General features: G+C 44.3%; 1 protein-coding gene across 1 annotated transcript in view; it reads left to right on the top strand.

Annotated features, from left to right (window-relative positions):
* NADK (NAD kinase) overlaps positions 1–27,623 on the top strand; it is a 1,020,436-nt gene that overhangs the window by 185,645 nt on the left and 807,168 nt on the right. Inside the window, exon 2 of the mRNA XM_044056259.1 lies at positions 10,261–10,390. Coding sequence (XP_043912194.1) covers positions 10,261–10,390 — 130 coding nt within the window. The remainder of the gene's footprint in view (positions 1–10,260; positions 10,391–27,623) is intronic.

Here is a 27,623-nt window from a genome sequence, read left to right as displayed (position 1 = left end):
TCAGGCTTCAGTCCCAGGGTACGCACAGGACTAAGCAGTGGGGGGCCTCCACTTCCAAATATGGGAGTAATAAAACTCCCCCCTATGGTAAACTGTCTCAATTACTTCTTTTTAAAACTTCCAAGCACTTCTCAACTAACTGCCCCTTTGGGGGGAAAGATTGCTCCATGCAAAGAACTGGGAACTCATTACCCAGGACAAATGGGTACTAAATATGGTGTCCCAGGGATACAGATTTCACTTCCACACATTACCAACACCAAGCGGAAGGCCAGATCAACACCCAAATCAGTGGGCAGAGGCCCAAAAGCAAGTACTTTCTCTCTCTTAAGCATGGGGGCTATTCAGTTGGTACCAGAAGAGGAAAAGGGACAAGGTTTCTACTCTAGACTTTTCCTGGTACCCAGAAAAGACCGTTCATGGCATCCTATCCTGGACCTGTCTACTCTAAACACCTTTTTGGTGATTCCAAAATTCAAGATGCTGACTCTTCAACAGTTGCTCCCTATGTTAGGCAAAGGTGCCTGGTTGGCAACACTAGATTTAAAGGAAGCATACCTGCACATCTCAATTAGGGAATCTTTGCAGAAGACACCTACGCTTCAAAGCAGGCTGCATGCATTATCAGTTCTCTGCACTGCCCATTGGCTTATCTAGTGTGCCCAGGGTATTCACAAAGTGCCTAGCTCCAGTCATTGCATTTTGCAGGCAAAGAAATATTAAAATATACCCATACCTGGACAATTGTTTAATTCAGGCAGAAAGCCAGGACATACTTTTGAATCATCTGGCCTTTGTACAAAGGGTGCTAACTTGTCCTGGGGTACACCATAAATGAAAAGAAATCACATCTGGTACCCTGTCAACAAATTATATTCCTGGGAGCAAGCTTGAATACAATCTCCCAGATGGCTTTCCTCACGTCAGAGAAACAAATTCATTTGACAACCTACTTCAGACAAGTGGCCACAAAAACCCTGCTATCCGCAAGGCAAATACTACAAGTCTTGGGGTTCATGGCCTCCTGCATTCTTCTAATTCCATATGCAAGACTGCATATGAGGAAACTACAATGATATCCAAAAAGCCTATGGTGTCAACATTCTCAGGATCTAGAAGCAATAATTCCTATCATACCTTGCCTTCACCTAGAGTTTCTTTGGTGGGCAGAGGCCTGCCACCAAAACAAGGGACTACCATTCACACTACCTCCTACCGCCCAAACCCTAACAGACGCATCAGATTATGCATGGGGGGTTCACCTGGCAGGAAAGTGCATTCAGGGCAAATGGAACCAAACTCAAATGCACCTGCATATCAATCAAAAAGAAATGTTAGCTGTACAGACTGCTCTGACAGCCTTCAAGGACCACATTCTTCCAAGACAATTAATGGTAAAGATGGATAACACCACTGTTATGTGGTACATAAGCAGGGAGGTACACATTTTTACCCCCTCTGTAGACTAGCCATGGCATTGTGGAACACAGCCCTGAGCTACCAAGTGCATCTACAAGCTCAGTTCCTGCCAGGAAAACTAAATACACTGGCAGACAATCTGAGCAGAAACCTCATGGACCCACACGAGTGGAAACTGGAACCAAAGATTTTCAACATGTTGACAAGCAAATGGGGGAGCCCAGACACAGACCTGTTTGCCTCCCCCCAGAACTATCAATTGGACAAATTTTGCACTAGGACTCCCCACAAACAAGCTTGGAAAGTGGATGTTCTGTCCTTCAGCTGGATAAACCCATCCGTTTATGCCTTTCCTCCTCTGCCTCTGCTCTCCAAAGTACTACTAAAGATCAAACAAGACAAACCAAGGATGATTTTGATTGCACCAGAATGGCCACTCCAACACTGGTACCCCCTCTTGCGCAATGTGTCACTGTTGGCCCCATGACACTTGCCCCAGACTCCTACCCTATTGTCTCAGCAGGAGAACCAGATCCTGCACCCTCAGCTTCAAACACTGAACCAAGCAGCCTGGCTAATTAACTAATCTCTCCTTTACCCCATCCCCCAGTAAACCAGTGATGGATATCATTTTAGAGGGAAGGAGGCCTAGTACTAGAAAATCTTATGCTGAAAAATGGAAAAGATTCTGTGCCTGGAACCAATCTCAAGGGATGAGTACAGCAGTGCCCAATTTACCTCTGATTTTTCAATACTTAACTGAGATGCTTCACAAGGCCCTGTCTTTCTCCTCCATCAAAATTCACGCCTCAGCCATATCAGCTCATTATAGCAGAGAAACTCCCCTCTTCTCTCATCCACTGCTCAAGCAGTTCCTCAGAGGGTCCAAACATTTACGACCACCCAGGAGAGCTCCAGCTCCAGCCTTGGGGCCTTAACTTTGTATTGGAAAAACTCACTCTTCCTCCTTTTGAGCCAGCTGCTACTGCAGACTTAAAATTCCTTTCTTGGACAACATCTTTCCTTTTAGCAATCACTTCAGCAAGAAGGGTATCTGAATTATAGACTGTCATGACAGTGGAGCCTTTCATCATCCTTCATGCGGACAGGGTGTCTCTCAGGACCAATCCCTCCTTCATGCCCAAGGTGGTATCCAGTGTGGCCCTCAGTCAGTCCATTCATTTGCCAACCTTCTTCCCTAATCCACAGAACAAAGGGGAATGAATACTTAACTCCTTAGATGTGCACAGACAACTTAGATTCTACTTGGACAGGACTAAACCTCAAAGGATATCTGACCAACTGCTGGTGGCATTTGCTGCAGGGGCAGAGGGGAAGGCCATTTCAAAGCAAATCATTTCAAAATGGATAGGCCATTGCATTCATTTCTGCTGCAAGCACCATGGAAAACATATCCCACAGGGGATTAGACCCCACTAAATCAGGGCTGCATCCACCTCTACAGCCTTTCTCAGAGGCGTCCCTACCAGGGACATCCTAGAAGCTGCTACCTGGAGTTCTGTACATATTTTCACCAAGCTTTACCATCTGCCAATTTTCTCTAAATCCAGACCCAGCTTTGTCACTGCAGTCTTGCAGGGCCTTAAAGCTGGTTCTAATGCTATCTAAATTCCTCCTCCCATTCTTAGTTTTGGGAATCTACCCAAATGTGATGACTGCAACAATGAAACACAAAGAGCATAGTACAGTTGTGTACACTTACCATAGATGTAGATGTTCGAGTTTATTCACTGTTGCAGTCCTGGTTACCCTCCCTCCAGCCCCCTTACTTCTTTTGGCTATACCTCTACTCTCCTTTATTATGCTCAAAAGCTTTTTGGTGTATTTGCTTTTTTGTTGGAGGTATAACCGTGTATATTTATAGATTTAATTGCTTCCCATTAGGGGGGCACCTGACATCTGGGGCAAGAAAAACTGATGTAATGGCATCGGCTGCATGTTTTATACCCCTGATGACCTGACATCATGGAAGAAGGGACAGCAACCAACACAGGACCCAAGACTTTGTTAATCAGGCCAACTGAGGGCTACTGCAAGCAGATAACCCCAAGTGTGATGACTGCAACAGTGAATACACTCGTACATCTACATTTATGGTAAGTGTACACAACTGTACTTTTTACGACCTTTGCATTGCACCTCGGTCATTTAACTACCTGACCCACTTCACATGCCTACAAAGAGATCTCCTCAAGGAGCTTGGAGATGCTCTCCAGGGTGCAGTAGCCGACTCAGTGGCGGACAAGGTGACGTCTCAGCTTACTTCCCTCAATTCCATTTAAACTCATCCATGCGTCTCGTGTCTTACGCAGCTGATGGAACGAGTAGGGCTGCGGGTACAGGAATTGCTCTGCGAAGACATTCCTGGATGCCCTTATGTTCTTTTGCGGTACCTTTTAAGTTGTTTGTGAATGCCCCTTTTGATGGTTCCTCCTTATTTGGACCAAAAGTAAAAAAGACCCTCACCAGATGTGAGCACGATGGTTAGACTCTGCCTTTGGAGTCCGTTTTTCTACCCCTACTAGACCTTATCCAAAAGGTCAATGGGGTGGGAAAATGTGGTTCCGTAAGACCCAAGGAGCCTTTCCGAACTCACAAGGTGAAGTCTCCACCAGGGGCAGAGGGAGAGGCAATGGTGGAAGACAATGCCCACATGGCAGAGGGGGTCCACAGAACCAGGGTGACAGGGATCAGTTCCTTGGGAAGCCCTATCAGTACTCCTGAAAGGATGCCAGACTGTCCTGCTACGGAGTTAGTCGGGGGACGTTTGTCTTTGTACCTAGGCGCCTGGCTAAATATCTCAGAAGACCGATGGGTACAAAATGTTATATCCAGAGGATGTTCCATCTCCTTTTACTCTTACCCCAGACCAACAAAATGAATCCCAGATGTTCCACCCAGTTTACGGGATGTAGCGTCTGTAGTGGTCCAGAAACTGTTGCAAAAAAAGAGTCATCCAGCCAGTCCCAGCAGACCAGCAAGGATCCGGAACTTACTCAAGGTTCTTTTTGGTACCAAAGAAGACAGGGGACTGGAGACCTATTCTGAACCTCAGCAGGTTCAACAAATATGTGGTGAAGACGAAGTTCCAAATGGTCACACTTCAGTCCATTCTCCCATTTTAGGGAAGGACTATTGGATGTGCTCTATTGATCTCTACGGGATGTGTACTATCATATCAAAATGGCCAGGACATCCAGGGATCATCTGCGCTTCTGGCTGGGAGCCAGTCATTTCCATTTTCGGGCACTACCCTTTGGTCTCACTACAGCCCCAGAGTGTTCACCAAATGCATGGCAGTGGTCATGGCTCACTTGAGACCTTCAGGAATCCAGGTGTTTCCTTACTTGGGCGACTGGCTCCTTACTGCCCCCACCAGGCATCAGCTTATTCAGGCAAGGTATGCTACCAGGGATCTGTTTTCCCAGCTGGGCATTACGAAAAATTTAGAAAAGTCTGCCTTATTGCCGTCGCAGCGTTCAGTCTTTATAGGAGCAGACTTAGACATGGTCAGCATGTCCCTGAAGCTCCCTCCTGAAAGAGTTATAGTCCTCCAACAACAGATTGTGGATCTCCTGTCAAAGCAAAAAGTACCAGCATCACAGATTCTCAAACTGCTCGGCACGATGGCAGCAGCAATTATTGCAATACCCATTGCGAGATCCCACATGCGCATTCTTCAGTGGCTGCTATTCATGCAATGGACCTTTCAGGAATTACCCTTGCATCATCTAGTATTGATTACTGACCCTTGCAAGAAAGACCTACGCTGGTGGCTAACAGAGTCAATGATTATGGGCCACCCATTTGTTTTTCCCCCTCCAGTCGCAACGGTTACCACAGATGCCTCCCTGATCGTGGGGGGGGGGGGGGGGCGCATTATCAGGGACGGACAGCCCAAGATACTTGGCAGGCTCACGAGGCTCATTTGAACATAAATGCCCTGGAGATGAGAGTGGTTCTTCTAGCATTGCAGGCCTTTCAAGACTCTCTTCCCCTTGCCACAATTGCAATCCAGTCGGAAGACAGTAGTCTGGTACATCAATAAACAAGGAGGAACCAAATCCTATCCTCTTTGTCGAGAGGCTCTGAGATTATGGAATTGGGCAGAGTCCACCCAGCGTTTTCTGATTGCAATGCATATCCCGGGGAAATCCAAGGTAATAGCGGACAGACTCAGCAGAGCTATTCTGCTACCTCACAAGTAGTCTCTCAAGAACGAAATATCGAAAATTATTTTCCACAGATGGGACCAACCTTGCTGCGATCTTTTTGCCACCCCCACAAACACCAAGTGCAGCAACTGCTTTGCCCTGATCCCTCAACAGGGACAATCCCCGAGGGACGCACTTGTCCACGATAGGCCTCCGGGACTCCTTTATGCTTTTCCCCCTTTTCCATTGATTCCCAAAGTATTGCAGAAAGTCAGTTTTCTGGACAGGACACTTATCTTAATTGCCCCATATTGGCCTTGTCAAATTTGGTTCCCCTTTCCGAAGCCTCATTTTCTAGAGGAGCCTTGGATCCTGGACCGAGTGCTGGATCTGTTGACCCACTCGTCAGGAGCTCTTCATCCCTCTCTTCAGTCCATCAAACTAACAGCTTGGCTGCTCCAATTCCCAGAATAGCCAGGTTCCAGAATTTATCAGAAGAAGCGTGACATATTCTATTGTTGTCTCAAAATCTTCTACTAGGAAACATTACCTCAATAAGTTGAAAAGGTTTTCCATCTCGGCACAACAGAATAACATTGACCCTTTCCAGGCAACTATATCAGATATACTGGAATTCCTAATAAAACTGTTCAATGAAGGAGCTGCAGCAGCGACCATTCGAGTACAACTCGCTGCTATTCTAATTTTCATTTAGGTGCATCCAAAAATGGTATCATGTCTCATAAGCTGGCTAAGGCCTTTTTGAAGGGTATGATGCACTTAAAACCACTGATCAGATCTTCTACTACTCCCTGGAACTTAAATCTAATCTTATCCAAAATTATTCTACCGCCCTTTGAACCTGCCTCTTCTTGTGAGCTGAAGTATTTTTCTTGGAAGACCATTTTCTTGGTGGCCATTACATCAGCACACAGAATTTCGGAGGTGCAAGCCCTTTCTATTACACCACCTTATCTGATATTTCATAAAGATAGGGTATCCCTCAGGATGAATCCATCTTTTCTACCCAAAGTATGTTTGGAATTCACTTTAAATCAGACAATTGAGTTGCCCATTTTCTTTCCCAACCATTCAAACCAATTGGAATATATGCTTCACAAACTTGATGTGCATCGACAACTTCGCTTTTATTTGGATAGAGCAAAAGATCTCAGAAGGGCTGATCACCTGTTTGTCTCTTTCTCATATTCAAGAAAAGGTGCACCTATCTTCAAAACTACCTTATCAAAATGGCTCTCTGATTGTATCTCCTTTATCTACAGTGAAGCGGGTATTGCATTACACAATAAGGTCAAGGTTCATTCTACAAGGGCGGTTTCTACTTCTGCAGCTTCCTTGATCAGGTTACCTATAGATTCTATTTGTGCAGCTCCCACCTGGTCAAATCTAGATACCCTTATATCTCATTACAAAGTGGACAAGGCCTCTAGGCACAGAGCTTCACTTGGATCTGCTGTCCTGAAACAGGTACTCCAGGTACTTCCGTGAGCCACCCAAGATTGTGGTGCTGGGGACGCTACCCATCAGTAAGAATGAAGGCGAGATTAAACAACTTCACATTAAGAAGTTATGTACTTACCATGTGAGTTATTCTCGCCTTCATTATTACGACCCTCCCTCCTACCCCCTTCCTATGTCTGGAAGCCCGAGAGGTTTCAAGCTGGTTTTGGTTTTCCTGGAGGGTGTCCTCCTCCCTGGATCTTATGATTTCCTTGAAATTTGGAATAGGTTTCTACACTAGCTGGCAGCAAACAAGATCTGGTGAATGTAGTGGTGCATTGTGGGATATGGCTTTGGCATTGAGTTGTTTTGAGACCTCGAGCTTTGCTATTTGGCCGAATTGGAGCCGATGGTCAGCTCAGAACCCCATCAGTAATAATGAAGGCAAGAATAACAACTCACATGGAACTTTATGGTAAGTACGTAACTTATTTCTTCTCATCTCCACGTGAATGTCTTACTATTTTGCTTAAATGAAAACCCTCAAGCAAAAAACTCAATATTTTTTAAAACACCCCATCCCCTATTAACTTAGAATAAATGCACAAAACTATGTACATTTTTAACAAATGAAGTTTAATCCTCCAGATAGGCACAATTGCCCAGAATCAACAACTACACCCACAGACATTACATAACCTAAAATTAATGTTACTCCATGCTAAAGTGCATGCTACAGACTGTGCTCCCACTTGCACTGTTTTCTGTGTGTTCTTATCTGTTTTCCCCTCCTAGATGTGAAAAAAACAGTTTTTATAGTTTCGGAAAACATTAACTTTTAGTCATCAGAAAAAGTGCAGTGACTACCTTTAAATAAAACTAAATTATGCACTGTTCTTTTAAATGCATTATAATATTAAGGCTGCCAAGGAGGCTACTATCTCTTATTCATTTAATTTCAAACTTTATTTTTCACTGAACTGTTTAAAATGTTGCCTTTAAAATTTGCATTTCCATTAACAAATAATGCTCTGTTTATACTTTTACAAAGCACTACAAACTGGATTCCTTTTCAGTGTCCCATACAGGGTTTGCTAGGACCATTCTCCAGGGGCTCCTGAAGTCTTAGTTTATTGGCCTTCTCAATTTTTTTAGTTTTCTAAGTTATGGTAATGTACCCATATAGCATAGATTACTGCCACAGTGATGTATGTATTCCGCGGTGGTACAGCAGTAGCGTTGTTACCTCACAGTAAGAGGTTCTCCCGTTCGATTCCTCGGCTTGGCTTGGGAGTGCCTTCTGTGTGGAGTCTGCATGTCCTCCCCGCGGTTGGGTAGCAATCGAAAGACATGCGTGCGTAAATGGGTGTGCCTTCGTTGAGCTGGCACCTCAGCATTGCGTAAAAATCTACTGCCAATTATTAGCAGACTGGAGTTCTGCTGTGGCAACCCCTTACCGGGAAAAAGCCGAAAGACAAACAACTGCCACAGTGATGTATATGTTGAACATAGTTATGTAAGTAAACTTACTGGAACAATGGATGTTCTAATACATTACTGTTGCAGTAGCATCCTCACCCCCAGCCTCTCTTATTTTGACTGTCTTCCCCTTTATTTTTTTTTTTGCTAGGGTGTGGATACATGCAAACATCTTTATACAGTTTACTGTTAAATTGTTTCTTAGCTTTGTTCTTTCAGAGCTCTTGACTCTCTTCCTAGGAAAATAATGCTCTGAGGTAATTTGCACTCCAACTCTCTTTATATAGAGCTGTTCTTCAGCTCCTGTAGTTGAAATGCGTGGAAGGCAACTGCAGCTGTGGCCTACTCGAACATCTACTGTTATGGTAAGTTTTCTTAGACAATTATACTTTCTCCACTATCACCTGGGCTTCTCCATTGAATTCTTTCAGCACAAGAGGACATCTTCAGAAGTAGTGCTGCTATACAATGGACTCATTTTAGAAAGCAAAATCTGTTTTAAACATATGTATTTCTGATCATTTATATATCATTTATTAAAAAGGTGATTAGGCTGGTCTGTAAATCCTTTTGGGATGTAACCTGGACGACTATGGCAAGGGTTAAGAAAATGTATAAACAACTTAGTGTAGCTAGTCAACATGTTTTTGGGACATAGGAGTAAACTGGTGAACTCGGATAAAACTCATACAGGTGTGGGTAGAACATGCAAGCCCCACACAAACTGTAACTTATGGTTAGGACTGGAGTTGTGAGAGAGAGATCTTACCATTAAGTTGCCCAATCACTACCTGGTCCAGCTGTCATGCCTTCTTCACCTTCATGTATAAACCATTAAGGTTGAGGACAAACAAGTATGATCAATAGTCCCAGTATAACTTATTGCTGTATTATAAAATCAGTGCATCTAATTGACATATGATCCTTGAAAGGAATCTTCCTGAAAATTGTTTGATGCTTCGTGGTCTGATAGAATTTAGCACAAATTACCAAAGTGGTAAAATTATGTGATGCATTTTTAAATAATGTAGTGAGAATATGATTAAATTGCCAGTAATTAATTTCTGCTGAAAATGTTGTATGATATATTTTTAACTAAATAAATCTGTAGTAGAGTGGAATATTTCTGTAATGCCTTGTTTCCCCAGACATGCTAGGTAGCATTACAGAAACAATCAGCAACATACATACATACATATATGCATATGGCACACAGTGTGAGGCTGCAAGAGCTGAACACTGTTTTGGGCTGCAGTACCAGCATCCCATGGAGTTGTTGAGATTTATTTCTCCAGCCCATGCTAAAGTAGCTCTCACAGTGATCTTTGAAGGCTGATTTTTCTCATTAATATTAGATGTTGGCTGCTGTTTTTAACATGTCAGCAGAGCCACTCTGCGGCAGTTAGAAAGATGGAATTAGAACAGTCCTGCTTTTCTAGGGTGTCCTGGTATCTGGCTTCTTCAAAGATGGAAGTAGAACAGTCCTGCTTTTCTAGGGTGTCCTGGTGTCTGGCTTCTTCAAAGATGGAAGTAGAACAGTCCTGCTTTTCTAGGGTGTCCATGTGTCTGGCTTCTTCATTACTGTTTACAGATATTAGTATGAAGAACTGATTTTATGTTATCTTGATCTAACATACTAATTTCTGTTAAAAGCTTTTGGAATGTATTTGTCAGAAATCTAAACATATACCGACAGTGCACTTTACCATTTTTTTCTTTTCAACAGGCATATTCCAGACCCAGCAAGCCAGCGACTGACATGGAATAAACCTCCAAAGAATGTCCTCGTAATTAAAAAGATAAAAGATGCCAGTTTGCTGCAGCCCTTTAAGGATCTATGTAGATTTCTCTCAGAGGTCAGACTATGATTTTTTTTTAATTTAGATTTACATTTGTATACCTGGTTAGGTTGTAGTGTACATGTGCATATTTTGGATGGATGCTGGATTTGTACAGATTGAATTAGTTTACAAATTTTTGCATCCTGTAGTTGGATCATATTTGTATACTACCCCTCTAATTTCCAGACCTACGGACCTGTAGTGAGATGCTTTTCCCGAGCAGTCCTACAGCTCCCCCATTCCCATCCGACTTTTCACATTATAATGCGCGTATATTAAGATGTGAAAATTGTTGCAGGCTACTGAAACACTGCAGTAGAAGAAGCTGACAGTATAGCTTTGAGGACGCTCCTTAATGCTTCCTAGGGCTCAGAAGCTGCCATATGTAGGAAGGGCCACATGCTCATAGCAGTGGTGTCTTGATGTCACAGCATCATCATCAACCCCCTTTTTCCTTTTTTCTGCCTGGGGTCAGGGTGTCATGTCAGCTGTCGCCATCTCTCTCTTTTCAGTGCCAGTCTTCTACCTTCTTGGATACTCCTACCTGACTGTCGCAGGTGTTATCTCACAGAGTCCATCCACCTTTTGGCTGGATGCTCTTGTTTCCTCTTTTATTCTTCCTGTCTGCCCCAAATCATCTTCAGCAGACTGTCTTCTGTTCTCTGCACATGTGCCCAAACCACTGTAATCTGTTTTCTTTGACCTTTTCTACAATTGGTGACACTTTGGTTTCTGCTGTTATGTCCTCATTTCTTTCTTATGTCCCACACTGTTCATCCTACCACTCATCTCTGGTACTTCATCTCCATCACCTCTAGCTTTCTCAACTGCTGCGCCTTTGCTGTCCAGGTTTCTGTACCCTACAGTAGTACTGGTTGCATCACTGTTTTGTACACCTTACTTTTCAGCTTCTTTGGCATTCTTTTGTCATGCACTACCCTTGACACCCTGTATCAATTGGCTGTGGCCTGTCTGATTCTAACTTTGACCTCCTCATTCAGACTTCCCTTCTCCTCAGCCACCCTTCCCAGGTATTTGAAGCTGTTAACCTGTTCCACTATTTTCATTTGTATCTCAATTCTCAAGCTTCTTCTGATTCCCCATTTGTTGCCATTACAACTGTCTTACCTTTACTCAGTTTCATCCCATTTGCTTTCAGCTTTGCATTTTATCCCTTTCTCATATCCTTTGTCGAAGTTCTTGCTCAAAGTCGGCCTGTAATGCCATATCGTCTACATACAGCAGCCTTGTTGACCTGTCCCCTGTGACCCATTTGCTAACATATAGTCCATTACCAGTATGAATTGTAGTGGGTTCAGAGCTGAACACTTATGCACACCCACTACCACTGGAATCCTCTCTGTGAGACCAAACACTGTTCATACTTGAGTCATTGTGTCCTTATACATTGCCAGCACTAATTTTGCCAATGTTTCTGGGACTTCAAACCACCACAGGCTGCCCAAGTCAGCTTTCTTGGTATCTTGTCATATGCTTTCTTGAAGTCTAGGAATGCCAGGTTGGACTCTATCTCTAGCTTCTTTTCAATTATCTGTCTCACTGCAAACATCAGGTCAGTTGTACTGCATCCTGATCTGAATCTAAACTGGTCATTTCACACCTCTAACTTTGTGCTACTCTGCGTATTCATTTATCAGTCACACTTTCCAGAACTTGCATGCAGTGTGATAGGAGTTTGATTACCTCTGTACTCCTCACAGCTGTGAATGTCCCTTTTGTTCTTGAACAGTGGGACTATAATGCTTATTCTCCAGTCATCTGGGATATGCCTTTCTCTCCATACTGCTGAGTACTATTAGGAGTCATTTCTCTCCTTTCTCACACAACATCTTTGTTGTATCTACTATGACATCATTTGAGCCTTTTGTTCTTGAACAGTGGGACTGTAATGCTTATTCTCCAGTCATCTGGGATATGCCTTTCTCTCCATACTGATATGAGTACTCTTAGGAGTCATTTCTCCCCCTATCTCACCCAACATCTTTGTTGTATATACTATGACATTATTTGAGCCTGCTGCTTTCCCTGACTTAATTTTCCTTAGTGCCGTTCTTACTTCTACTGTGGTTCTTTCTTTTCTTTCATCATATGCTGTGTCTGGGACAGTGCATCCCTCTTTCTGTCTGCCTTTTGATATCCTGTGGACTGGTGAGCGGGTTGCAGCTGGCATCTATTATAAAGGGTGTCTGTCTTCTTTATCTTTCTGTCTTTGCCTTCCAACCTAATATAGTTTCTTTGTGCCATCTGTTGAGTCACTTTCCAGAAGCCTGTAGAGTGCCTCTGATGCCTTGTACTTTGCTGTTGTAACACCTCTCTTTAGCCTCTTTGTTAGCCAACCAATATTCCTTCCTAGCCTGATCCGTCTTTTCTATTTCCCACTTTTTTCCTGCACTCCTCCTCTCTTTTGATTACTTTCTGGACCTCTGTATTCCACCACCATGTTCTATATGTACCTTATTTCCATAACTGGCTTAGCTGCGTATCTGTTCTGTAGTCCTCACACATGCTGTTTTGAGTTACTGTCATTCTTCTTCTTCTTCAACTCCACCTATTTCCTAGTCTTCTTGAGGTGTTACAGCCCTAAGTAATTCATTGAACTGTTGTGCTTTCTTTCCAGACAAATTCCAGGTCTTTAGCATGGCCTCTGTTGAACATATGGTTCCCCTTGAAATTGTCGAATGTACAGAACGTCGACTCACTGTTCTGCAAGTTGACAACATCAAAAGTTAAAAAGAGAGAACTCCTGGAATTGGTGAATTTCACCTCCAGGAAACTAATCACTTGACCACCACTGACTTTTGCCCTTTTTTCCACTGTAGTGTGATCTCAGAGTTAATATATTTAAGTGGGGGGGGGGGTGCGGAGGGCAAAGCCCCCCACTTCGGTGGGTGTGGTGGCCAAGTAGATGTCCTTCATGTTTCACTAGTACAGTCATCACATTTGGGTTATCTGCCTGCAGGTAGCCCTCAGACGGTCTGAATACCAGAATCTTCAGATTTCTGCGTCGGATGCTGTCACTTCTTCCATGATGTCAAGTCATCAGGGGTATAAAACATGCAGCCAACGCCATTACATCAGTCTTTCTTGCTCTGCGGTGCCTGAAGCAGAAGCAGTTTGCAAGTGCCGGTCGGCCGTCTCCTGAAATTTTCATTTTAGAGTTTCAGACCCGAAGTCTTAAAAAAAAAAAAAGATAAGTACCCCATTGGGGATTCTTTTTTTTTTTTGCTCTAAACAATGTCAGAAAAAATTAACAATTGTCTTGCCTGTGGAAAGCAAATACCTCATAGAGATTTTCATTCTTACTGTGTCACCTGTTTAGGCCCAGACCACGACGCCTTTGCTTTGTGCCTTGTTCAGCACCCAAACTATTCATCGTCGGGCTATTTTTGTAGCCAAATACTTTCGATGTTTCTCTTGTTTCACTGTTGCAGTCCTAACAAATGGGTTATCCGGCTTCCGGTAGCCCTCAGTAGGCTAGAATACCAAAGGTAAGTAAAAATGATGTTGGTTGCTGTCGGTTGTAAAGGACGTCAGGGTGTCCGATACAAAAGGAGACAGCTGACGTCACTTCCTCATTCTTCCTTGCCGCGGAGCCCGAAGCAGAAGCCTTTCATGCACGAGTTGAAGTCTACTACAGCTAAGTACCCCATTGGGGATCCTCTTTTCTTGCCTTAACGAATGGCAGAAAAAGTTAATAATTGCCTTACCTGTGGAAAGCAGATTCCCCATAGAGATTTTCATGTCTATTGCATTATTTGTTTAATCCTTGACCACGACGTTCCCAAGTAGATTCTCTGTGCCTCCTTTAATCCGTGTACTATCCGTCGTCGGGCTAAGATTTTGGCTAGGCATTTTGGAGTTTGGCCTAAGTTCACTGGTATGGTGTCCTTTGGTCTTCAGGCTTTGGATATTCTGAAGAAACGTAAGGATAAGGACTGTGACAGGCCTCAGAAAGCTATGTCCTCGGATGAGGTTAAGTTGGTCACCAGTCAGGCGGTAGCCAGTGAGACGCCTTTGCAGTCCCTGCAGTCCGCTGATGTACAACTGCAGGCCTTGACTGAGTCAGAGTCCCTTAGGCCTTCAGCCTCCATTTTGCCTTCCGACCTGTCGCCTCTTCTGCTGGAGCTGGAGCCGCTAAGATGACTCCTGTGTCCGAGGCCTCCGTTTTGCATTCTAACAGCAAACTTCTTCCTTCAACCTCTGCTACAACTTTGGCGGTTGCCAGGCCTCTCGAATCCTTCAGGCTTGCAGGTAAATCTTCCATTCGTATAGCCTGTGAAAAGGCAGGCTCCAGCTTCTTCTCGTTCCCCTCAATCCCAAATGGTTAAAATGGCTAATGATTTGTTGACTCTTATTATGGGTTCTGAGCCTCCTCCTTCTAAAAGGAGTAGGGATGTTTCCCCTGAGGCTTTGTCCTGCTCATGTTCTGATTCTTCCAGCATTTCTGCTGATGGAGGAATTTTCTCAGGCTTTTTCTCCTTTTGAGGATTCAAATGCAGAGGAGTCCATCCCTACGGCCTCTCCTCCAGAGGATGTCTCTTTTGGTGATACTTTAAATACCCTCAGAGAACATTTTTAAATGGGAAAGTCAGGATTATCCCCAATCCAAGAAACGGATTAGGGAGTTTCTGGATTTGCCTCAGCATAGACCTCTTGCTATTCCCCCTGTGATGGAGGTTGTTGATGATGTTTTTCTGGAAAATTCCTTGTCTCTAAATTCGGTTCCTCCTGCTCCCAGGAAACCTGACAGGTACTACAGAGTCCCTGATTCTCATCTGTTTCTTTTCAGGAATCCATTTGCGGATCCAGAGGTTATTTCTCCGGGCCCCAAAGGAGTTAAGGGCACTGTTAACAGGAATCCTGTTCCCTCTGACAGGGAGTCTAGGAGCCCAGATAGGTGGGGCAAGAAGGTTTATACCTCTGTCATCCTAGCTTTTAGGACTACCAATTGTCTATTTCATATGCTGAAGTACCAGCAGCACACCTTGGAGGCTATTAAGTCTAGTATAGCAAGTGTAACTCTTTTGGCAGAGAGTAAAGACATGCAGGATTTACTGAATTCAGCCAGTCTGGTCAATAAGCATTCTTTGCATTGTGGTTTTGACATCCTTGAGGCCTCCAGCACGGCTACGGCTACTGGATCTGTTATTAGAAGCCACGCTTGGCTTAGAGAATAGCCTCTTCCAGAACCTGTCAAGGCTAAGCTTTTGGATGTACCTTTGCATAAAGACAGTCTTTTTGTCAGCAAAGTAGAGGAGGTACTGAAGAAGGTGAAGGATAAGGCCAAGTCCATGCAAACTGTTAAGAATTTTCTGCAAGTTCAACCCCCTCGCTTTAGCAGGAATTACCCTTCCAAGAGTTGGACCTTTCCTGATACCAGCAGACAGAACCATTCCAGGACTAGAGGTTACAAATTTTCTAGGGGGCAGGGGGCTACCTGTCAAAGGTCTAGGTGTTGGCAGGCTTCCACTTCTAAAGGGGGAAGCTCCAAGCATGCATCTCAATCAAAACACTCTCAATGACTTTTTTACACCTTCTGCATGTTCTTGCTTGCTGGGAGAGTCCTTTAGGGGGAAGGTTGGCCCTTTTTGCAGATGACTGGGCCACTATCACAGACGACAAATGGTTGTTCAGAATGGTGTCCCTTGGGCACAAGTTTTTTTTCTGCACCTTTCCAGCTCCCAAGGGATTCCCGGATATTCCTCCAAACCAAAGACAGAAGTAGGAATATTTTGTCTCTGTCTCACCTGGGAGCAATAGAATCAGTCCCTGGCCTGCAGGTAGACCAGGGCTTTTATTCCAGGCTTTTCCTAGTTCTAAAAAAAGAAGGCACCTGGCGTCCTCTCCTGGATCTTTCCATTCTGAACTCTTTTCTAGTAATTCAATAGTTCAAAATGCTCACACTACATCAGTTGCTACCACTTCTAGAAAAGGATTCCTGGCTGGTAACCTTGGATCTCAAGAGGCTTATCTGCACATTCCTATCAGGGAAAGTTGCAGGCAGTACCTTCATTTCAGAGTGGGCAAGCAACAATCCCTATTCTCTGCTTTGCCCTTTCGCTTATTTACTGCTCCCAGAGTCTCCACAAAGTGCCTGGCCCCAGTCATTGCTTTTTGCAGGCAGAAGAAAATTCAGATTTACCCATACTTGGATGAGTGTCTGATTCAAGCAAGTTCTCAGGAACAACTATTAAAGGGTCTGGAATTCATAAAGACTCTTCTGTCTTCCCTGGGTTACACTCTCAATGTGGAAAAATCAAAAATCCAAGGAGATAACATTCCTGGGAGCGAGTATGAGCACAGCCACCCAGATGATCTATCTCACCCAGGAGAAGCAGACAAATCTTTCAGTTTATTTCAAGGACTTGGCAAGCCTGTCCCAGCTCCCTGCAAGGAAGTACCTGCAAGCTCTGGGATTCCTGGCATCTTTTATTCTCATGATTCCATATGCAAGACGGCATATGAGGAAATTGCAGTGGTACCTCAAGAACATTTGGTGTCAGCGCTCAGAGGACCTGGATATGATGATCCCTCTGCTTCCATAGTTTCTGTGGTGGGCAACAGCCTGTCTACAAAACAAAAGCATGCCTTTTCGGACACCGCTTGTCACTCAAGTTCTGACTACAGACACATCGGACTGTGCCTGGGGAGCACACCTGGATGGCAAATGCATACAGGGATGTTGGAACGCCCAGTAGATGCACCTGCACATAAATCTAAAACAGTTGATTGCAGTTCAGCAGGCCTTACTGGCTTTCAAGTATCTTCTTTCTCCAGGGACCCTGCTTTTCAGGACAGACAACACCGCAGTCATGTGGTACATCAACAAGCAGGGAAGGACTCACTCTTACCCCCTGTGCAGGCAAAGCATGAGTCTTTGGTCCATGGCAGCATCCCTGGACCTGCATCCCCTAGCTCAATTTCTTCAAAGAAGGCTCAGTGGTTTGGCATTCCAGTTGAGCAGGCAAACCCTGGATCCTCATGAGTGGAAGCTAAACAGTGCAGTCTTTTACAGCATCATTCAACGTTGGGGCACTCCTCAGGTGGATCTTTTCTCCTCCGCAGACAACCATTTGCTACCTCTCTTTTTCACCAGAAAGCAGCACAGCAGAGCTTGGAAAGTGGATACTCTGTCCTTCCCTTGGACGTTGCTATCAGTGTACGCCTTCCCTCCTCTTCCTTTTCTTCTCAGAGTATTAGTGAAGATCAAGGACGAGCATCCAAGGACTATTCTCATAGCTCCGGACTGGCCCAGACAGCATTGGTATCCACTGCTTCGCAGTCTCTCCTATCTTCCCCCTTGGCATCTTCCTCTGACACCAGATATTTTGGTTCAGGAAAGGGGGAACATTCTACATCCTCATCTTCAGTCTCTCCATTTGGCAGCATGGCTCATTGTATGACTCCTTCCCTTTCTTCCTCCCTTTCCCAACAGGTGGTTGACGTACTGTGGGAGGCCAGGAGGCCTAGCACTAGGAAATCCTATGCTGGTAAATGGGAAAGGTTCTCTCAATAGATGCAGGCTAGAGGGATTCTGCTTCTCAACCTACCCTTCTTCTGATCCTGGAATACCTGGCTGATTTGCTTCAGGGTGGTCTTCCTTTTTCCTCTGTCAAGATCCATGCTTCAGCCATCTCTGCTCATTGTTTTCTTTAAAAGCTCATTTTTTCTCATCCCCTGATGAAAATGTTTCTCAGAGGTGCTTGCAATTTAAAACCTCCCAGAAGAGCACCAACTCCAACCTGGGATCTTAATTTTGTTCTGGAGAAACTCACTGTTCCTCCTTTTGAGCCAGCTGCCTCTACAGATTTAAAGTTTATCTCCTGGAAGACCGCCTTCTTCTTGGTTATAACTTCAGCAAGGAGGGTTTCGGAGCTGCACGCTTTGATGGTCGTGGAGCCTTTTCTTATTTTCCATGCAGATAGTCTGTCTGAGGACTAATCCCTCCTTTATGCCTAAGGTGGTTTCCAGCCTGACTCTTATCAGTCCATACACCTTCCTACCTTCTTTCCTAATCCTCACAATAGAGGTGAAAGGATCGTACATTCTCTTGATGTGCACAGACTGCTCAGGTTTTACCTGGACAGGACTAAGGACCTTCGGAAGTCAGAGCAGTTATTGGTCAGTTTTGTCCCTGGAGCTCAGGGCAAGGCTATTTCTAATCAGACCATTTCTAAATGGATTGCACATTGCATTACTTTTTGTTATTTCTTTCATGGCAAAGCTCCACCTCAAGGGGATAGGACCCACTCTACTAGGGCGGCTTCCACTTCGGCGGCCTTTCTAAGGGGTGTCCCTACTAAAGACATTTTGGAGGCTGCCACATGGTCTTCTGTTCACATTTTCACAAAGCATTATAATTTGCCTCTGTTTTCCAGAGCCAGGATAGGGTTTGCCACTGTGGTGTTGCAGGGCATTATCTCCAGCCCTTGTTGCTGCTGTTTCCTCCCCCCCTTTTTTCTCTGGGCTTTGGTAATCAACCCATTTGTTAGGACTGCAACAGTAAACATGATGAACATAGTACAGTTGTGTACACTTACCATAAATGTAGATGTTCGCGTGTATTCACTGTTGCAGTCCTGGTTTACCTCCCTCCTTCCCCCTTTTTGTGGTCCTCTCCTATTCTTTTTTCCTGAGGTACAGGCTTAATTTATTTGCCAGATTGGTTTTTGATTTAAGCCTTATTTTCTGGGGTCTCCTGACTATTATGGCAAGAAAAGGAAGTGACGTTGGCTGCCTCCTTTTGTATCGGATGCCCTGGCATCCTTTATAACCGATGGTAACCAATGTCATTTTTACTTACCTTTGGTATTCTGGCCGACTGAGGGCTACCATGAGCCGGATAACCCATTTGTTAGGACTGCAACAGTGAATACACTCGAACATTACATTTATGGTAAGTGTACACAATGTACTTTCTCGATCTCCGTACTCCAAAATGGCTTAGTTAAGCCATCTGACTACCAATCTTCCATAAAAATGTAAGGATAAAGACAAAGACAGACCGCATAGGTCCAAAACTGCTGATGACGCTTCCGTTAAGCTAGTCACGAGTCCGCCGGTACTCGGTGAGGCGCTTTCACAGCCCCTGTTACCTGCTACTACAGATTTGCAGGCCTCTACTGAGACCCATTTGGAGTCCGGTATGCCGTGAGATGCTTCTTTGACTATGGAACCTCCAGTTGTCTCTACCTTGGATGGGTCCGGAGCTGTTGTGCAGGCACCAGCTTCTGAGGGTGTATTCAGGCATACAGACTTTCATATTAAACCGACAGCATCATTTCCAACTAGAAGTACCGAATTCCTCAGGCCTAAAACTCGCACTACGCCTAGAAAACCGACAACCAAACCGCAGACTCAGGCCCATATGCCTCAAAAACAAGCGCTTAGAATGGCTGAAGACCTTATTACCTTAATTAGGGGAAGCCAGCCTTCCCCCTCTAAGAGACCTAGAACTGATTTTTTTTCTGATTCTTCTGATCAGGAATCTGATAGCTCTGCTCCTTCTGATTACCAGGATTTGCCGTTATCTACTTATGAGGATTCTGATGCAGAGGAATCCATTGTCTCTGCTTCCCCTCCAGAAGATTTTTCTTTTGGTGAAACCTTGCATACCCTTAGAGAGCATTTCCGCTGGGAAAGCCAGGACTATTCTGAGTCCAAAAAGAAACTTGGGGGAATTCTTACTCCTGCCTCAACACAGGCCTCTAGCTATCCCTCCTGTTCTGGCTATTGTAGATGATGTATTCTTGGAATCTAGCCTTACCCCAGACACTTTACCTCCAGCTCTCAGAAAACCTGACAGGTACTACAGAGTACCTGACTCTCTCAAGTTCCTCAAGAATCCTACTGCAGATCCAGAGACCATTTCCCAAGGACCAAAAGGCATTAAGCCTGCTGCTGCCAAAAATCTTGCCCTTTCTGATGGAGATTCTAGAGCCTTAGATGGGGTAAGAAGGTGTACACTTCTGCTACTTTGGCCATTAGGGCTTTAAATTGCCAGTTTCATTTGTTAAAGTATCAGCAGCATATTATGGGACTACTTAAACAGAAAATTATGTTGATTCCTGACTGTGCTGAACACAAAGACTTGCAAGATTTAATGCATTCTGCAGAACAAGTTGGTAAACATACTTTGCAATGTGATTTTGACGCCTTAGAAGCATCTTGCAGAGCTGCTGTCGCTGGGTCTGTACTTAGAAGGCATGCTTGGCTTAAGGAACAAAACTTGCCAGATCATGTCAAAGCTAAATTACTGGATGCACCCTTAAACCAAGACCACCTTTTTGGCAACAAAGCAGAAGTCCTCAAAAGGATGGAGGAAAAAGCTAAATTTATGCAAACTGTTAAAAATTTCCTACAAGTACAGCATCCCAGATTCAGTAGGCATTGGCCTTCAAAGAACTAGTCCTTTCCAGTCCCATCCAGGACTTCTCAGTCCAAACCCAGGAACAGCAGACCACCAAGACTTCAGTCTCAGTCGACGCACAGATCTAAGCAGTGGGGCCTCCCACTTCCAAAGCAGGGAGTAGTAAGCCACCCCCCTACGGAAAAATGGCACAATGACTTAACCTTAACCCTTCCAAGCCCTGCTCAACTACTTGCTCCCTTAGGAGGAAAGCTTGCCCTGCATGCAAAAAACTGGGAACTCATTACCGAGGACAAATGGATTTTGAACATAGTTTCCCCGAAGATACAGATGTCACTTCCACACACTACCAACCCCAAATGGTTGGCCAGACCTCCCCCCAAATCAGTGGGCAGAGGCCCAACAGCAAGTTCTCTCTCTTCTCAGTATCAGGGCTATTCAACCTGTCCCAGCAGAACAAAGGGGACAAGGTTTTTATTCTGGTACCTAGAAAAGAAAACCCCTGGCGTACTATCCTGGACCTCTCTATTCTCAACACCTTTCTGGTGGTTCCAAAATTCAAAATGCTAACTCTTCAACAGCTTCTTCCTATGCTAGCCAAAGATGCCTGGCTGGCAACCCTAGACTTAAAGGAAGCTTACCTGCACATCCCAGTAAGAGAATCCTGCAGAGACGGTACCTATGTTTCAGGGTGGGCTCCATGTACTTTCAGTTCTCTGCACTTCCCTTTGGCTTATCTACTGCGCCCAGGGTGTTAACAAAGTGTCTAGCTCCAGCCATTGCATTTTGCAGGCAGAGAAATATTAAAATTTACCCATACCTGGACAATTGCCTGATCCAGGCAGAAAGCCCAGACTTGCTATTACAACACCTGGCATTTGTGAAGAAACTTCTAACCTCACTGGGGTACACCATCAACGAAAAGAAATCTCACCTACTACCCTGCCAACAGATTGCATTCCTGGGCGCAAGCTTAAACGCAACTTCCCAGATGGCATTCCTCACTCCAGAGAAACAAGTTTATTTGACAACCTACTTCAAACTATTGGCCACAAAACCCAGCTATCTGCAAGGAAATACTGCAAGCTCTGGGGTTCATGGCCTCTTGCATTCTGCTAATTCCATATGCAAGACTGCATATGAGGAAACTACAATGGTATCTAAAAAGTCTATGGTGTCAACATTCTCAGGACCTGGAAACAATGATTCCTTGTCTAAAGACAGAGTTTCTTTGGTTGGCAGAGGCCTGCTACCACAACAAGGGACTCCTTTTCACTCTACCCCCTGCTGCCCAAACCCTAACAACAGACGCATCAGACTATGCATGGGGGGGGCTCACATAGCAGTGCACTGCATTCAGGGCATATGGAGCCCGAGACAGATGCACCTGCATATCAATTAAAAAGAAATATTAGCTATACAGAATGCTCGGACAGCCTTCAAAACCTTATTCTTCCAGGACAACTGTTGGTAAAGACGGACAACAACACAGTTATGTGGTACATAAACAAGCAGGGGGGAACCCACTCCTACCCTCTCTGCAGACTAGCCATGGCTTTGTGGAACATAGCCTTGAGCTACCTAGTACACCTACAAGCTCAATTCCTGCCAGGCAAACTAAATTCACTGGCAGGTGACTTAAGCAGAAATCTCATGGACACACACAAATGGAAACTAGGACCCAGAATATTCAACCTCTTGAGGAACAAATGGGTTCTAGAGTACTTAACAGAAATGTTCCACATGGGCCTATCCTTCTTGTCAATTAAGATTCATACCTCTGCCATTTCAGCACATTATAATACTGAGCCACCCATCTTCTCTCGCCCCTTGCTAAAACAATTCCTTAGAGGGGCCAGAAATTTAAGACCCCCCCCCCAGGAGAGCTTCCACTCCAGCCTGGGACCTTAACTTTGTATTGGAAAAGCTCACTCTTCCCCCCTTTGAGCAAGCTGCAACAGCGAAGTTGAAATTCCTTTCTTGGAAAACAGCCTTACTTCTAGCCATCACTTCAGCACTAAGAGTGTCTGAATTACAGGCTGTCATGGCAGTGGAACCCTTCATTATCTTCCATGCAGACAGGGTTTCCCTCAGGACTAATCCTTCCTTTATGCCCAAGGTGGTGTCTAGTGTGGCCCTAAACCAGTCCATTCATTTGTCTACTTTTTTCCCTAATTCACAAAACAAAGGGGAACGGGTACTGCACTCTCTGGACGTGCACAGACAACGTAGATTCTATTTGGAAAGGACTAAGCCGCTCAGAAAATCTGAGCAGCTACTAGTTGGCTTTGCTGCAGGGGCAGAGGGGAAGGCCATTTCAAAGCAAACCATTTCCAAATGGATAGTCCATTGCATTAATTTCTGCTACAAGCACCATGGAAAACCTACCCGACAGGGATAAGATCACATTCCACCAGGGCTGCATCTACCTCTACGGCATTTCTCAGAGGAGTCCCTACCAGGGACATCCTGGAAGCTGCTACCTGGAGCTCTGTACATACCTTCACTAAGCATTATCACCTGCCTATCTTTTCTAAATCCAGAGCTAGATTTGCCACAGCAGTCTTGCATTGCTTAATAGCTGGCCCTAATGCTCTTTAACTACCTCCTCCCTTCCTTAGCTTTGGGAATCAACCCAAATGTGATGACTGCAACAGTGAAACACGAAGAACATAGTACAGTTGTGTACACTTACCATAAATGTAGATGTTCGAGTGTATTCACTGTTGCAGTCCTGTTTACCCTCTCTCCAGCCCCCTGACTTCTGTTGGCGCTACCTTTCCTTGTTGTTTGGTATATATTTTTTCATGTGTATTTGCTTTTTGATGGGGGTGTACCATTCCATATAATTGCTTCCTATTGTGGGGGCACCTGACATCTGGGGCAAGAAAAACTGATGTAATGGCTTCAGCTGCATGTTTTATACTCCTGACGACCTCACATCATGAAAGAAGCGACAGCATCCGACGCAGAAATCCATAGACTCTGGTATTCAGGCCAGCTGAGGGCTACCTGCAGGCAGATAACCCAAATGTGATGACTGCAACAGTGAATACACTTGAACATCTACATTTATGGTAAGTGTACATAACTGTACTTTAGTTTCCCCGAGGCAAAATTCGCCACTCCAGGAGTTCGCTTTTTTAATTTTTGATGTTGACTCACTGTTCTGCAAGTTGACATTCTGTGCATTCGACAATTTAAATGGGAACCGAACTTAGAGCCTTCTCTGACCACTACTTGCAGCTGATTATGGCAACCAGTAGTTTATGCTGTGGGCTGACACTTTTACAGAGGATGACTTTGCAATCACTGATTCTTCTCCACTGCCCTTTCTTTACTAGGAAGAGGTCCACCTGAGTTGCATCTTGGCCATTCTTTTATGTAATCTTGCAAATGCCTATCTTGCTGAACCATGTGTGGTCTTCGTCAAGTCATTTGCCAGACAGAAGTCTAGAATGGCCTTTCCTCCTGTTGTCCCACCCATGGAAACCCATGAAGTCCTCGTACTTCTGTTTGTCCCAATATGTGCATTCAGGTCAACCTTTCTCAGTAAGAATTCATGCTGTCCTGCTTTATCTACTAGGTCTGCAGCTGGTGTCTGAATGCACTATTTTCCTCACCATCACAATCCTGCTGTGGAGCATAGACTGAGATTATGAATACTGGCCTACTATTGTACTGGAGTCCAACTGCCATAAGTCTGTCACTAATTCTGATGATATTCCTCACTGTCTTCTGAAGCCTCTCTCTCACAAGAATTCCCACACCATTTCTAGTCTGTCCTCCTCCTGAGTAGTAAACTCTGTATCCCACGCTAAGTGTCTTTGCTGCACTGCCCTTCCGTCTTGTCTCCTGGATACATAGGATGTCCAGTCTCCTCCTCACCATCATGTCATTCACTAACTAGCTCCACCCTGTCACTGAATGTAAATGGAGTGTAACAGTTCTAAGTTCATATGAGGCAGCTTGATTTTTACATCCATATTTTGCCCAACAGAACTATCCCAGGTAACCCAAGCTGGCACCTGGACACCAGCTGGCTAGTAGCTTAGTGACCAAGGGCTACTGATCTTTCTGATGTGCACATACTGGCCAACAGTGGTAGATGCACCCCTCCCATCTTTAGCATGGGTCTCTGACATGGGTTGGAGAAGGCTGGGTCCTCAACCCACATGTCACCGGCATATATCCTTCCCATACCCATGTTCGACGCAACCTAATCACCTAGAGACATATTTTACACTACTGAGTGGCTATCCCTGCCACAGCACAGTCTGTGATTTGTGTTTTATCATGAGGATACTGTGCCCCATAGTAGATGCTCAAAACAGTTTGTCTATACAGCTCTTCACCCTATAGGGCAATGTTTAGAGTCTGTGCTGCTGTCCACAATTTGCGATATTACATGTCTGCTGTATAAATGCACTAGTCCATGGTGTCAACCAGTGATCTTTTTTTTTTTTCCCTACTTGCACAATTTGGATCTTATTTCTTGTTGTCACTGATGAAGATTTCCTGGCTGCAACCTTTTTTTTCATATTGTCTAAAAATATTATCTTCCTGCATTCCTTCTGTACACTGAACTTTTAAATGATAGAAGCAGGTTTGTTGCAGGCTGGATGGGAGAGGCCTTTTCTTTACCCAGTACGTGTTTGTTATATTTTTGGCTCTTCAGTTTTTACCTAGAGGCAGTTACACTGTTTTTTTGGATATCCATGGCCACGGATTGTTCCCAGTTTGATATAACTGAGAGTTTTCATCCTGGGTTCTTAAGTTACCCCCCCCCCATTTTACTGGCGATGTCCATATATTACACAGGCTGTTCTTGGAGATCAGCATACCTGTCAACCCCAAACACTTGAAGCCTGGACGGATGCCCTTGAAATATTGGTACATCCTGCAAAAACTCTGGACAGTTGATTAATATAAAATTTTCATGTCTAATATCATAACTCCTGTGTCCTCTAGTAGGATTGTGGAATACCATCACTCAGGAACACAAGTTTAAACAACTGAGAAACAGAGTAACAAAGTTATGCAAAATGTACATGTATTTTAGTGTAGAAACCAATTTCACAACAGTGTTACTCGAGGAAAGATGCTCAAGTCACACCACTGTTACTCAAAAGGGTAAAGCAGAAAGGTTGCACACAAATGTGATTCAGCAAATGTAACCTGGCTTCAAGAGTATACAGGGATTGTACACTACTGGCTTGGGTATGGATTTCTAATATCCACACCCAGACTATGATGTCACAATGGCATCTTATTGAGTTGAGCTGAGTTTTTAGCCTAACACCCACGGCCCTTTCTTACCACTCCCACTGTGAGCTTCAATGTCTTCCAGTGCACTTTACCCCTACTAACTTCCATTGAGACAAGTTATTACAGACACACACACACACACACACACACACACACACACACACACACACACACACACACACACACACACACACACACACACACACACACACACACACAGCTCCTAGAGAAGATTGGTAGAATTCTCCAATTCCCCAAAGCTTTTGCCCTGACAAGAGCAGGGAACAACATTCACATCCTATGTAGCAGCTAATAATAACTATGAAAGGTTGTTGCTGTCGGCTTTTTCCCGGTTAGGGGTCGCCACAGCGGAATTCCGGTCCGCTAATGATTGGCAGTAGATTTTCACGGTGACGAGTTGCCAGCTCGACGCCCCACCTTCAATGAAGGCACGCCCATTCACGCATGTTTTTCAGAACATCACTCGACCCGCGGGGAGGACATGCAGACTCCATACAGAAGGCACTCCCCCCACACTAGCTGAGAATCGAACGGGAGAACCTCTTGCTGTGAGGCAACAACGCTACCGCTGCACCACGGCGGATTAATAATAACTATGAAAGGTATGCTGTGAGAATCATTAGCTATAATTCTCATCCTCAACCCAGAACTGAATACATTTATTTTATAAGGGCTAGAGCAGCATTACAGCCCGGTAACAGAAATGAGTACTCTCTAAATATCAGTATATCAACCATATAATGGAAAAATATTCAGAGAATCTTTTGTTATTCCTGATGTAAAATCATGATCCAATGTATATTTTCATCCCGTTCAACTATTGGTTGTCAGATTTTCATGCAGTAGAACTATGAGTTGTCAGATTCACCCTTGGCATCGAATCATGGTTCTGACTCCTACCCTACCCATAATTCCCTGATATCCACCTTACTACTTCAGATCTCAGTTGCACTATCGAGGGCTCTCATCCTGGATCCTTTTTGGAAGGCTTTATTAGCACTCCTCCCTTACTGAGAGAGTTCTCTCTCTGTCTCTAGTTTCTTTTTAAAATTGTTTGTGCTAGAGTAGGTTTTACTTTAGATTAGGTAGTTAAAATTGTTTGTAAAAGTAAGACCTGCAATTTCTATTAGAGTTTATCTTCTTTAGTATTAGGACAGTTAGAACTACTGTTGTTAAGTATGCAGTACTTAATTCTTGTGGTTTTACATTAGGATAGTTACATATATAGATATATTCTCTAGTGCTAGGAGTCTGCCATTTTCTGATGTGTGTGTGCGTGCGTGTATGTATGTGTGCGTGTGTGTGTCTGTGTGCTCATGCACGTGTGCGCGCATGTGTGTTTTGTACCATTTCTATGGCTGATTGTCAAGGATTGTAAAAGTGCATGGAGTGTGTGCACAAGCTTGCCACCCCAAGACCCACACTCTCTCTGTGTGTATTGTTTACATGCTGCACACCTTGACACTTCGTTAGGCTTGTTCCTGCTTTAGAACCTGCACCTACCAAACTCGAAGGGAAAAAACTTATTGTGAAGGGCTCCACCCTCCCCAGACAAGGTCTGCCATCCCT

Source organism: Protopterus annectens, chromosome 14.part0, assembly GCF_019279795.1.
Source record: "Protopterus annectens isolate FY-2018-M chromosome 14.part0, PAN1.0, whole genome shotgun sequence".
NCBI lineage: Eukaryota > Metazoa > Chordata > Ceratodontiformes > Protopteridae > Protopterus > Protopterus annectens.
Note: the sequence above shows the minus strand (reverse complement) of the source record. Positions and strands in the feature narration are given on the sequence as shown.